A 12,404-nucleotide genomic window follows, 5' to 3' on the forward strand; every position below is an offset into this window, starting at 1 on the left:
TACCCACGGCCCCAGCGCGCGCGCACGGTTAAATCCCCCCATTCCGACGGCGGCGGCTCTCACCCGCACCCCGCCGGGCGCAGCACCATGACTGCCGGCCGCCTCGGTCCGTTTGTCACCCCTCTCTTCCTGGGCCTGGTGCTGCTCGTCTTCCACCCGGGCGCAGACGCGTGGTTCCGGGGGAGGTCGAGCGCCGCGAGGGACCAGCCAGCAATGCCAGGTGGGAGCCGGGCAGAGGCGTAGCCTCCCTGCGGGCGGGGGAAGTGCGATTTCTGGGGCGGAAGTGGGGAAACTCAGGAAGACTAAAATGTGGGGGTCTCTGGTGACTAAGGTGGTGACCCTGGGAATGTAGGGTGTGGGGTCCAAAGTACTGGGGGCAGTGATACCACTGAAGACAGATTTGAGGGGGGGAGGCTTTGTGCTGAAGGTGGAGAATGTGACCCGAGAGGGGACGCTCTGTCTAGACATCAGTCGCTCCTACATGGCCAGCTGTGTGGGGGTCCCCTGAGGATAGAGGGCTCTGGGATCAAGGGTGAGATAACGGCTGTACTCCCCGTGGTCGCGGACCCCTGTCCTGGAAGGGGCGGGGGGTCCGCTGAAGGCTGTAAAGGGGACGTCTGGGGCCTGACTGAGAATTCCTTGAAGCTTGAGATTTGGGGTCCTCGGAGCAGGAGGTGGCTGTCCTCTGGGACAGGCGCTCCGGGCTGCCACTGATGGTCCTCAGCCTCCCCTCCTAGGCCCAGCCCCAACCCCGCGGCCAACCCCGCGGCCAACCCCGCGGCCAACCCCGCGGCCAACCCCAGGCCCAGAAGGAGGGAAAGCGGGCGTGTGCCCCGAGCTGGAGAACGACGACGTGAACTGCACGCAGGAGTGCAGCTCCGATGAAGAGTGCGGGGACTACCTCAAGTGCTGCAAGGCCGGCTGCGCCAGCGTCTGCTACCGGCCGGATGGTAACTCCCGGGCGACCGCGCGGGGGCGGGGCGGGGCGCTGGGAGGAGGCGCGAGCGAGCGCGGGGGCGGGGGGGGGGGGGGCTGGAGGAGGAGGAGGGACACGCCGGGACCCCGGGACCCCTGGCAAAGTCCAGGCGGATGGAACCAGATCGGTCCGAGCTCGCCTTGCCCCGGGGAGACAAAGGCGTCACTGAGGCGCAGCGGGAGGTCAGGGGGGGGCCCCCACCCCCGCCTGTATTCCATTCTCTGGTGCGTGTCGGGCTTCCGGCACGCACAACAGGGACGTTGTTCTGCAGGTTAGCGGACGGGGTTTCGAAGTTCCCTCACCCACCGGGTGGAGCCGTGGGGAAGCCCAGAGCTGGCAGGGAGCTGGGTCCCAAGGCCTGGGGCCTCTGCCAGCCCCGAGGGAAGGCCTCGGGACTCCTGGCCTGGCAGGACTTCCCGGATAACTCTGTCCAGACAGAAGGAAACCTTACAGATTGAGTGAGGAGAGAGAAAAGTTCTTGCCCAAGATCGCACGTTGACTCAGCAGGAGGCATAGCCAGGGGGTTGGACTGTTGTCCCCCTGGTTTGAAGAAAGTCAGGGCTCTTCCCTGAGCACGCCCCTCCCTTCCTCCTTAAAACAAACTCTCCCACTCTGGGGACTGAGTGAGGGAAAGTGTGAGAAAGCTCAGGTGCTCCATAAACAGTGCTTTCGAGAAAGTCCCTCCACTAGGGCTGTGGGACCCATGTCAGAGCAGAGAGTGGCATTAGACGGCACGGAATCCCAGCTTGCTGTTTTCCGCAGGGAAGAACTGAGGACCAGAAGCGGGTCTCTGCCCTGGGGTATGAACTTGTGGTGATCACTGGTCCTTCTCCAGAATATGGCCCCTGTGGTTTCTCCTCTTGGTTACTTCTCCCGCCAGCGGGGGGGCTGGGAAGGTTTGTGGTTAGAGACCTCAGACACTTAGCTTCAGAGAGGTGGGAGGCAGAGAAAGGACTGGCCCACCCCGGCAGCTGCTGGATCTGGAGGCCGACAGGCTGGACCAGAGCGAGGAGGAGCGGAAGGGGAGGTGGAGATCAGGACAGACAGCGAGAGGCGGACAGACCAAAAGAAGAAAGGAGTCGCCACTGTCAGGTGGGGTCTTTGCTGTCCCCCTGTCTCAGATGGACACACTGAGGCAGGAAGAGGGCCAGGCTGGATGGCCTCCTGAAGTAGAACCCTGGTTCTGTCACCTGCTAGTCACGTGATCCTGAGCAAGCTGCTTTACCTCTCTGAGCCTCTACCTTTCCTCTCTCGCTCAAACTTTGTAGGAGCCACATGAGGGCTAACTGAAATGATGTATGTAACACATCTTCGTAGAGAGAAGACACTCCGTACACGGTGCCTTGTTTTACTAGTAAACCGCTGGGCAGCTGGGTCTCCGGAGAGCCCCTGCCTTTTTCCATGAAGTGGATGTCTTCGTGCTAGGAAGTCAGCCACTCCCGGCCTCTGCAGCCCGTCAGGGGCTCCGTGCCTGTGTTTGATGTTGAGCGGGCTTGCTCCCGGAGCCTCTGGGAAGTGACCTGAGTGCCCTTCTCCGTGAGCCAGGAAGTGGGGCCCAGTGCGAGTGGGGAGGTGAGCGGGAAGGACAGATGTGGGAAGGCTGGGCTCGGGTCTAGACGGCAGTGCGGTGCTGGGTGGTGCCTTCGCGCCTCTGTGCCTCATTTTCCCCACCTGTGACAGGAACAGGGCCGGAAGCGTCCCCGACAGAGGGGATGTGTGTTGTGAGGATTGAAGGAGGTAGTGGGTTTGCACAAAGAGCATTTTGGGGCGCATCTCTGCAGCCGTGGCTGTGCGTGTGTTAGTGGACAGACACTTGTCTTTGCATGGTGCTCTGTGGATGCGGATGGGAGTAATGGGAGTGAGTACAGAGAGTGTGGGTGTGTGATTCCTCCTCTGTGCACCGCGCTTTGCAGCCTAGAAAGCAGCCGAGCGCATGGCATGTGGACTCTGAAGCCAGATTCCTGGCTTTCAGATCCTGCCTCTGTCCTATATGACCTCCAGCAAATTGCTGAACCTCTTGTGCCTCAGTTTCCTCATCTATCACAGGAAGAAATACTAACAATACCTCTCCCTCTCTTTTAGAACTGTTGTGACAATTAGATGAGTTAATACACAAGTTAATACACATCGAGTGCTTAGAGTAACACAGAGAAAGAGCTAAGTAAATGTGAACTGTTGTAATCACTCACTTTTGTTATTACTGCAAAGGAGTTTGTTTTTTTCAGGGAGAATTCATACAGGTATATCGCCTCCATTACTGTGACAACAGCCCCGTGATGCGGGCAGCACTGTTCTTCTGTGGCACCTAACGTGCAGCAGCTCTGGGAGATTTCTGGCCCAGGCCACAACGTTAGGAAAAGGCAGAGCTGGGACCCACCCTGGGGTCCTGTGATTGTGAAACCAGGGCTGGAAGGAGCCTGAGGGAGAGGGTTTGCAGGGGCGGGGTGGGGCGGGGCAGGGGTGGGGGATGGATCTCCCAGGTGAGCAGCTGCGCTGGGAGAGCAGCTGCGGATACATGTTCGCCTCCGGGCATTCCCCCCCCCCCCGCCCACCCCACTCCCCCACTCCTTTTTCTCTGCAGAAAAGCCGGGCTCCTGCCCCAGGGTGGACCTTCCCTTGACTCCACTTGGCATCTGCCGGGACCAGTGCCAGGTGGACAGCCAGTGTCCCGAACGGATGAAATGCTGCCGCAATGGTTGCGGGAAGGTGTCCTGCGTCACTCCCGTCTTCTGAGGTAGGTGGGTGGGAGGCAGGCGGTGACCTGATGCCCACGAGTGATGGCACCTGCCGGAGGTGGAGAAGGAGGGGTCGGGCTGGCACACTGCCCTTCACTGATCTGCTTGTTCATTTACCTTCTTCCCCTGGACAGATGTTACTGAGCAGCTGTCACGTGCGTGCTCCGCTGCGGGGGCTGGGGAGGCTTCGTGGGGGAACAGATCAGAAACATCTCTCGGAGGGGGTTTCTGGCTAGCAGACCATCATCAAAATAAGAGGCACATTCTGCAGAATGTTAGAGAAATGAGTGTCGTGGAGCAAAAGAAAACTGAAGGGGGATAAGGAGTATGGGGTGGGGGTGGGGTGGGGTGGGGTGGGCCATCGAGGGCCTGTCCAGATGGGGCACTGGCACTGATGGGCAGAGCCCTGAGGACTCGGGGACAGCGCAGCAGCAGGAGCAGAGGCAGGAGCCTCCTGGCGCATTCCAGGAAAAGCCAGGCGCTGGAGCCAGTAAGACGAGAGGGATGGGTAAGCGAGCAGCTCCTTAGCGGCTTCACCGGCCGTTGTGAGCACTTTGGTCTTGACCCAGACGTGTTGCGCCCTTGGAAATGGACACGCTCTGACTTAGATTTGAAAAGGCTTGCTCTGGCTGCTGTGTGGCGACCAGACCACAGGGGCAGCGGCAGAAGCAGGGGAGCCAGCCAGGAGGCCCCCCGCAAAGAGCGAGGGCGGGGGGGGGGGGGGAGAGGGTGACCAGGGGTGAGTAGTGGCTGGGTTGGGGACAGAGATGAAGGTAGATGACAAATTGGGCAGTGCAGGAAAGAGAGCTTTACCCTTTCATTTCCTTAATGCCACAGCACTTACGTAAGTCATCAGCGGGAGGAGCAGCCCTGTGGTGGGAGGGGGCAGAGGGGCTGGAGGGCCCCTGGGGAGGCGGGAAGTTCCTAGCGGCCAGCAGGAGATCGGAAGAGTCGCTCTTTACTTTCGCCGAGAAGCTTGGCTTTGCAGGATGAAGGTGGGAGAGATCAGTTAACTTCAGTTTACTCCCTCAAACGTGTGTCGGGGCTGTGTCGAGCACTTTGCTGTGGCAGCTGGAATTGTACGTGGCCCCCTCCCGTGGCTCTGACACTAGAAGGACTGTGGAGCCTCCCTGTCCCCTCTGTGATTAACAATAAACCAGGACCGAGTCCTGGAGAAAGCAGAAGGAAACAAAGCAAAACAAAACCCGACTCCGTGCTCAGTCGGCCCGCTGAGTGATCCAGTACCGCGCCACCAGCTCTGCCCGGTGCCGGGACAGAAGGTCACCGCTGCCCTTCCTCACCGAGCTGGCAGCCGGTGGCTGCAGGGGACAGACGGATGGACACTCCCAGTGCCTGTAGTCAGTGCTGCAGAGGAAGCAGAATAAACGAGAACCTGCAGTCTCGTTGTCGATCTGCTGCCTTGGACAAGGTCTCAGCCACGGGACTGGCAGGTCACAGAGGAGCCCAGTTTGCATGGAGGAGACTGGAGCCCAGCGAGGGGGAAGCCCGAGCCCGAGGCTCCTGTTTCCAGGCGTGACTTCCGTGCCTGGGAGGGACCCGAGGTCTCCCCAGGGCGCAGAGCTTTCCGATGACCCCAGCCCTCCCTCGCCCCCACGAGCACCCACAGCAAGGCCGGGCATTTTTAGTCAGGGAGACACAAGTTCGAATCTCAGCTCTGACACTTAAAACTAGTCTTTCACCTGAGCTGCAGTTATTTTACTTATAAAATGAGATAAATAAGATTTATGCGGTTAGATAACCCTGGCTTAACCCAAAGGACAGGGGTATGGTGGAACTCCCTCCCTGGTGGTAGGGGGACACCTGAGGAGATGAGTGACGGTGGCTCCTCGGGAAGGCCACGTGGACGGCTGGGGCCGCGGGGTGGCCAGGTGTGTCCTGGGAGTGGTCTGAAGCAGAGGCGTGTGACCTGCAGGGAAGTGCAGGCAGAGCCCTGGGGCCTCCAGGAGGCGAAGGGTGTGTGTGTGTGTGTGTGTGTGTGTGTGTGTATTGGAAGGTACGATGCAGCGGGGGAAGCTTTGATCCGGAATTTACTGGTAAGCGGCAGGTTCTGTTGTCCTGGATATTGTTGTTGATGGTTTTATTACGATTTTCTCCCTCCAGTTTCAGCCACCGCAGCCGGAGGAATGAGGGAGTGGAAGTTTCTGCCAGGCCCTGTCTGGCTCCGGCCCAGCCCCGTCTGGCTCCAGCCCAGCTGCCCTCCCCTCTTTCTGGCCTCTGCACTCCCTCCTGTGCTGGCCACAGTTTCACTTTCCAGCCAATAAAGTGACCGCTTCCAGCACCGGTGGGGCCGTGACCTCCATTCTTACTGTTCTGTCCCTGCCTCCCCTGCCGCTGGGGCTGGGTCGGGATGGGGTGGGGGAGCGGCCAGATGGCCCAGGCACAAAGCCCAGTGAGGGATCAGCTCTGAAACAATGAAGATATTTTCAGGGCCTGCCTCACGGGCAGTGCGTGGTTCTCCTCCCAGGATGATGGAGGAGAAAACTGAGGCTCAGAGATGATGACATGCTTCTAAGGCCACTCCGGTTCATTGCTGGGGCTCCTGATGACCCAGCAGCAGGGGTCGGGGCCAGATGCAGGGCGGGGAGGCTCCCTGGTGAGGTCTGGACCCACGAGACCACCCAGAGCCGTTGACGGCAGGCCCGAGGTGCAGACCAGGACTCCTACATAGATCGCAGAGAAAAAACGTGGCCAGGCTGGGTTCTTTGTTGTTACTGTTTTCGGTCAAGCCATTGTTTGGTGTAAACAATACATTCATATGGATCGAAATGTAAACAGTAGAGATGGAAGGCATGTTGCACCCTCGACTCCCTCCCTCTAACCCCAGCCGCCCCCAGTGGGTTTCTGTGGGCGCTGGTGAGAGCAGTCCCCGTGTTCATTCCGGAGGCCGCGCCAGCTCTCCGTCCAGCTTCCCACTCTTCCTTCTCTGTGTCTCTCGTTTCCTCTTCCCTTCCGTCCCTTAATCCTCTCCCCCTGTTCTCCCCCTTCTCTCTTACTCACTCTCTTCCTTTTTTCTTCCTATTTCCCCCTCTTTCCCTTATTTTTCTATCTTCCCTCCCCCCGCCGTCTGGCCCCTTTTTCTATACCCTCTATTTCCCCCTTTATCCCTCACCACCCTCTGTCTAGCCCCCCATCCCCCCTATTCTTCCTCTGTCCCTCCCTCTCCCCTCCCTCTATCACCCCCTTTCTGGTCCCCTTTCTCCATGGCCCTCTCTCTCACCTTCTCTCCCTACCCCTGTCTCTCAATACCCACAGGTGTTCTAAATGCTGTCTCCCCTACACCTGTTGATACCCTTCAGAAATGGTGTCTAGCATCATCTTCCTCATGCACACTGGGGAGAATGGGGAGGCCCCAAGAGGCACAAAGGCTTTTCCGGGATGCAGAGCTGGGGAGAAAAAACAGGCGTGAACTCAGCTCTCCTCGCAGCTGGGAAGCCGGTGCATTTCCCCGGAGCTGTGTTGGATGTCGGTGTGGGTACGGAGATGGCTCGGGCTGGGAGGGTGAGCAGTCAGCAGTCCAGCGGGGGCTTTGGGTGGCTCTGATTGGAAAAAGGGACCCAGGGGATTAATGGAACCTTGAGGCGTGATGTCACTTCCTTGGTGACAGACCACACAACAGGAGTTAGAACTCCGGGGACCAGACACCCCTCCGCAGCCCACTTGCCTGGAGCCGGTGGAGAGAGCAGGATGTGCGCTGGCTGCTTCCTGACCTTCTGAGGCTCGGGCTGAGCACAGCCCAGGGTGTCAGCCCAGAGTGACGGGCGTTTCTGTGGCTGTGGATGGTGGCGCAGAGCTCGCCTCCGATACCTCCGGCTATTCGGCACGAGGCTCCCTCAGGTGACAGGGCAGCCCCGGGCCGACCCATCCGGGCCAGGCTCCCACTGTGCTCCCACGTGGGCAGCCCTCTCTCTCTCTAACTCCTCCCTCCTTCCCCTCCTCCCAGGACCCCCTCTTGTTCTTCTGCATATACCGCCCCTCCCCATTCCTTTACACCTGTTTTCTCTCCTTCTCTCCCCTCCCTATTTCCCTGCCCTCCTTCTCGCCCCTCCTTCTCTCTGATCTCTGTCATCCGTCTCTGTCTAGGAACACAATTCTTTTTACACGAATCACACCCTGTACACACTGTTCTGTATCTCGTTTTCTCCACTTCACGTATCTAGAGGATCACTCCGTAGTGAAGGGTAAAGAATTGCTTCATCCTTCGCTACGACTGTAGAACCTCCCGTTGTTTGGATGTACAGAGTTTATTTGACTACCCCTCTACTGAGGCTGTTCAGGTGGCTTTCAATCCCGTGTGGGCCTGGATTTGAACCCGAGTCACCCGACGCCACAGTCCCGTGCTTGCTCCGCTGCCGTGTTTTCTCACTTCAACCCACGGAGTGTGTGCTCAGCTTTTGGGCTGAGAACGAGGGAAAGGACACAAGTGCTGGCAGCGACTCCGGCCCCCAGGATAGCCCCTAGGTGTCCTGTTGCTGTGCCCACTGTGGACCGTGGGGCAGATGGCCTGTGATGGTCCGGAGGCAGAAGAGGTCAGTGGCTTGGTGTCTGGCCAGTCTTACCTTTCTTATCCTCTTGTGGGTCCTGCCCCCGGGCCCTGAGCTGGGCGGGGCTTCTCCCTCCACCCCCCTGAGGTACGAGGTGAATGGGTCTCCTGGATGGGTGTGGTGGTGCTCAGGGCATAAGTCCATCCCCTGGCGATAGGTGGCAGTGCAGGTTCCTTTTTAACTTTCCCTTTTCTTATTTCTATCCTTGGTCACACTTCGGTCTTCCTAGCCCTTCTAGGCAGAAACAAAGGCAGCCGGTGATGGGCTGGGTAGAGTCGTTCGGGACTAACTGTGTGACTGCCAGCCCCCCACTTTCTCCAGGTGTGCGTTCTGAACAAGCGCGCTGGGCTGGCTGTGTCTAACTGGGGGATGGCGGAGTCTTTTGTATGCGTGCCTTCATTCCTTCCACGCGCTCCCTCACTGTGCGATGTTCCCCCTCACGCTGCTCCTTTCGTGAGCCTATCTGCTGCCACAGAACCTTCAACCCAGAGCTCCAGGCGGCTGCCCCCAGCTACCCACTCGTTGGAGTTCGCAGGCACGTTTGCTACTTCTGATTTAACTCAAGATATGAAGTGCCAGGGGAGGAAGATCAGACCTGGCCCTTGAGGGTTTACTGAGTGATAAGGATGCACAGGGCCACCCTGAGTAGGGAGTCCAAGGGAGATGGACCCCCAACTAATCGGCAAACTCCCAGGCCTTCCACCAGAACCTTAATAGGGGACGGGGCTTTTTCAAGGGGCTCCTGGGGAAGAGGAGGTGAGGAAAACCAGGGCGGAGGTGAGGAAGCATCCCAGGGGCGAACAGGAAGAATCTGCCTGGGAAAGAGAGTCGGGTGAGACATCTGGGTGGGGGGTTATAAGGAGCCCCTGGCCTAGGACTTTTCTTCAATCAGTCTTGCAGCCAGCTGGCTGCTGGAGGCTGGGGACTCCGAAGGCCTTTGGCTGAGGAGGGCAAAGAGGAAAGAAGGAGGGGCTGTGGACTGGCCCCTTCCTCACCCTCTATCAGGTTTCGATGGGACCTGAGTGCTGTGGTCAGACCACAGCGGTTCTTAGTTTGGGCTTGTGTGGGGCAGGGGGCAAGTCCGGGGCCAGGAATGGAGGTAAAACTGCACCGTCCCGATGGGACTGTCCCCCTGGGGCCCCTCCCAGGACCGCTGGGGGCAGGGTTTCTCCCTGCTCTCACCTTTCCCCTCACCAGCAGCGAGCTGCTTTGCTGGCACCTCTAAACCCCATGCCCGGTCCCCAGAGCCGTGGAGGGTAACACCCGTGTGGGGACAACAGCTGTTCCGCAGGAAAGCTCAGGTTTGCGGTGGGAGGGAAGTTATGCAGGAGTGAGCTGGAGCTTGGCAAATGAAGGTCTAGAGACAGGCCAGTAGAGGGTAGCCCTGCCTGAGGAACAGTGCATGCAGAGGCTTTCACTCACTGGCTTCCTATTTATTGAGCTCCTACTGTGCGTTTTGTTCTAGGTGGTGGAATATCATGGAGGACTGTGTGTGTGTGTGTGTGTGTGTGCGCGCGCGTGTGTGTTGGAGGGACTAGTCGATGAATGAATGGACCCACACACGTGTGCCACGTCAGGCTGTGGAAAGGCGATGGAGGACTAATAAGCTGGGTAAGAGGACTAGAGGGTCCAGGGGGTGGGTCGAGGTAGGGCTGGTTACTTTGCAGAAGGTATTCAGGGAAGTCACGCATAGGTATCATGCAAGCAGTGAGCTGAAGGAAGGGAAACGTGAGCCGTGTGACAATCTGCAGGGACAGCGGTCCAAGCCAAGGAAACTTCCAGAGCTAAGGGCCTGAGGTCAGCGTGCCATTTGGGGGTGTTCGAGGCCGGTGTGAATGAATGGTCAGGAGCACAGGGGAGATGAGGTCGGAGACGTTGTGTGGGCTCAGATTACAGAGAGCCCGTGGTCACTGCTAGGACTTTGCTTTTTATTCTGAGTGAATTTAAGAGCCACAGGAGGGGTTTGAACAGGGCGATGACCCCAGTTGGAAAAAGATCCGTCTGGCTGCCATGTTAAGAATAGACTCTAGGGGGCGATGTGGAAGCTAGGAGACCAGTTAAGCTACTGCAGCAAGGGAGACGCTTTGAGACTCTGTATATATCCTATTACTTCTCAAAATTTTACTTACTACTTTTTAACATTCGTGGATGATTCTTGCCAGAATCGATGATTATCTAATGGTTGCTAAACAGTGGTTTTCTAATTCTACCCTTTTGAGCTCTTTTTCGGCTTTCCATCTCCAGCTACAGTAGGGGGTTGAGATCTCTCCTCTGAGTTTGATTATACGTCCTATGCTGGGGTTTACTCCATCTCTGTAGTACAATGTCCTACTCCCAAGGGGGACTCACCCCTAGCCTTACGTTAACCCACCCACTCTGGGCAGAGCCCGGGGCCCCTCTCTTCCCCTCCCCTCCTCCCTCCCCTGCTCCCTCCCCTCCTCCCTCCCTCCCTTTCTCCTTTCCTCGCTGTCTTCCATAATTCAGCGATGATGAGACTCCTAGCGTTCCCTCATAGTTCAAAGCCTTAATTCCAAAAACTAAATCCCAGGTTCCTCCTCCCCTCCAGGATATAATCTCTATGAAACTAATCAGCAAGTACTTGCCGATACCACCTTATTCCAGTAGTCCAAGTTAGCATCACGAGCAACCAAACAAATTAACATCATGTGCTCTGTGCCCGTCACTGCTCTTGGCTGGGGTAGGGGGGAGGCAGGAAATGTGTAGCAGGGGTGTCCAACCTTTTGGCGTCTCTGCGCCACACCGGAAGAAGAAAAGTTGTCTCAGACCACATGCTAAATACATTGCGACACATAATCACAAAAAATATAAGTAAATGTACGATTTTGTGTTGGGTCGAGTTCACAGCCATCCTGGGCTGCATGTGGTCAGGCGCGGTAGGTCCGACACCCCTAAGGCCAGGTCCCCGACTTCAAGAACCTCCAGAATGGGAGCCTGCAGACGGAGAGGCAGGCAAGCCCCGAAGACCCCTCTGTAGTCTCCACAGAGATGTCCGGGGGTGTTACGGACGGGAGGGGTAAAGAGGGACCGGACTGGTCACGGCCAAGCTGAACGTGAATGATAGCAAACTGATTAAGAACGTGGGCGCTGGAGTCAGACTTTGATTCGACACCAGCTTCATTCCTTGCCAGTTTGCTATTTTGGGCGTGTAATTTATCTTCCCGACCTTCAGCTTCCTCGTTCGTAAGATACAGATATTAATAGAGTCTCCCTCTCTGGGCTGTTGGGAATATCGAATGAGGTGCTGTGTGTTAAGCATGAAGCTTGGCTCCTGGCATATCGTAAGTGTGTGTCCTAACAGGTCTTTGGGGGGCTGCTGCTTGGCCCCTGGACGGTCCCTAAACTGGCAGAACTGGCCCTCGACCGAGGCCAAGAGGGGCTGGAACTGAGCCCCAGGTCTGCTTCGGCTTCCACAGCCCAGGCTGATCTGCAGACCTGGCTCTGGAGGCCCGGCTGGGTGTGTCTCCCTCCCAACTGGCTGTTCCATCTCTGAGTACAGAGGAAGTTTGGGCAAATAATAGGGTGGGTGTGGCAATGCAGAGGAAAATGTCTTTTTCTTCGATTAGTGACGCCTCTATTTCATCCCCGCCCCCTGATTTTAGAGGCGTCCCTGCCCATCTTTGACCCTCCATTTTCCCTTCTTGATTTAGACAGCTGAACAGATGATACCCGTGTTTTCTCCTTCCCTTCCCAGCTGTAATAATTGGGGTCGCCTAAGGCGAATCAAGGGACTCCAAGACCAGGGCTCCTCACGCCTCTCCCCATGTAGCCTGTGGCAGGACAGTGTGGGCTTTTAGAAAGTTTCACTAATTTTTCAATTAAAAATGGCCTTAGTATCTTCGGTCCCTCCCCCACTTCCCTTCCTTCTCTGGTTTCTGTTGTTCCCCTTGTCTTGTTTCACAGGACTCCGGAAATCCTTTCCTTGTCCACTGCTGGCCTCCTCCATACCAGCTTCACCAAACCCTCTCTCCTCCAACACTGTTACCCTCCACTGGGCTAAGCGGTGATTCAAACTAAGTGTGGATAACCGTTCCCTGATTTCCCCAGTATGTGTGTGTGTATGTGTGTAAGCAAGCAGGCCTTCCGATTTTAAGCATGTTGGCAATATTTATA

At 57.4% G+C, this 12,404-nt stretch overlaps 1 protein-coding gene across 1 annotated transcript; it reads left to right on the plus strand.

Annotated features, from left to right (window-relative positions):
* Positions 1–6,012, plus strand: WFDC2 (WAP four-disulfide core domain 2). The gene is made up of 5 exons (XM_036009883.1): positions 1–220; positions 672–737; positions 804–950; positions 3,558–3,710; positions 5,833–6,012. The coding sequence occupies exons 1-4, from the start codon at positions 88–90 to the stop codon at positions 3,707–3,709; spliced, it is 498 nt and encodes a 165-aa protein (XP_035865776.1). The 5' UTR covers positions 1–87; the 3' UTR covers position 3,710; positions 5,833–6,012.
* The last annotated feature ends 6,392 nt before the right edge of the window (positions 6,013–12,404 follow it).

This window comes from Phyllostomus discolor, chromosome 9, assembly GCF_004126475.2.
Source record: "Phyllostomus discolor isolate MPI-MPIP mPhyDis1 chromosome 9, mPhyDis1.pri.v3, whole genome shotgun sequence".
Classification (NCBI taxonomy): domain Eukaryota; kingdom Metazoa; phylum Chordata; class Mammalia; order Chiroptera; family Phyllostomidae; genus Phyllostomus; species Phyllostomus discolor.

What these genes read in the sequence shown, in the direction of transcription:
- WFDC2 (XM_036009883.1), top strand. Translation starts at nt 88, where the DNA reads ATGACTGCCGGCCGCCTCGGTCCGTTTGTCACCCCTCTCTTCCTGGGC. An exon ending in GGACCAGCCAGCAATGCCAG is followed by an intron (nt 221 to 671) that starts GTGGGAGCCGGG and finishes TCCTCGGAGCAG; the next exon opens with GAGGTGGCTGTCCTCTGGGA. An exon ending in TCCTCAGCCTCCCCTCCTAG is followed by an intron (nt 738 to 803) that starts GCCCAGCCCCAA and finishes GGCCAACCCCAG; the next exon opens with GCCCAGAAGGAGGGAAAGCG.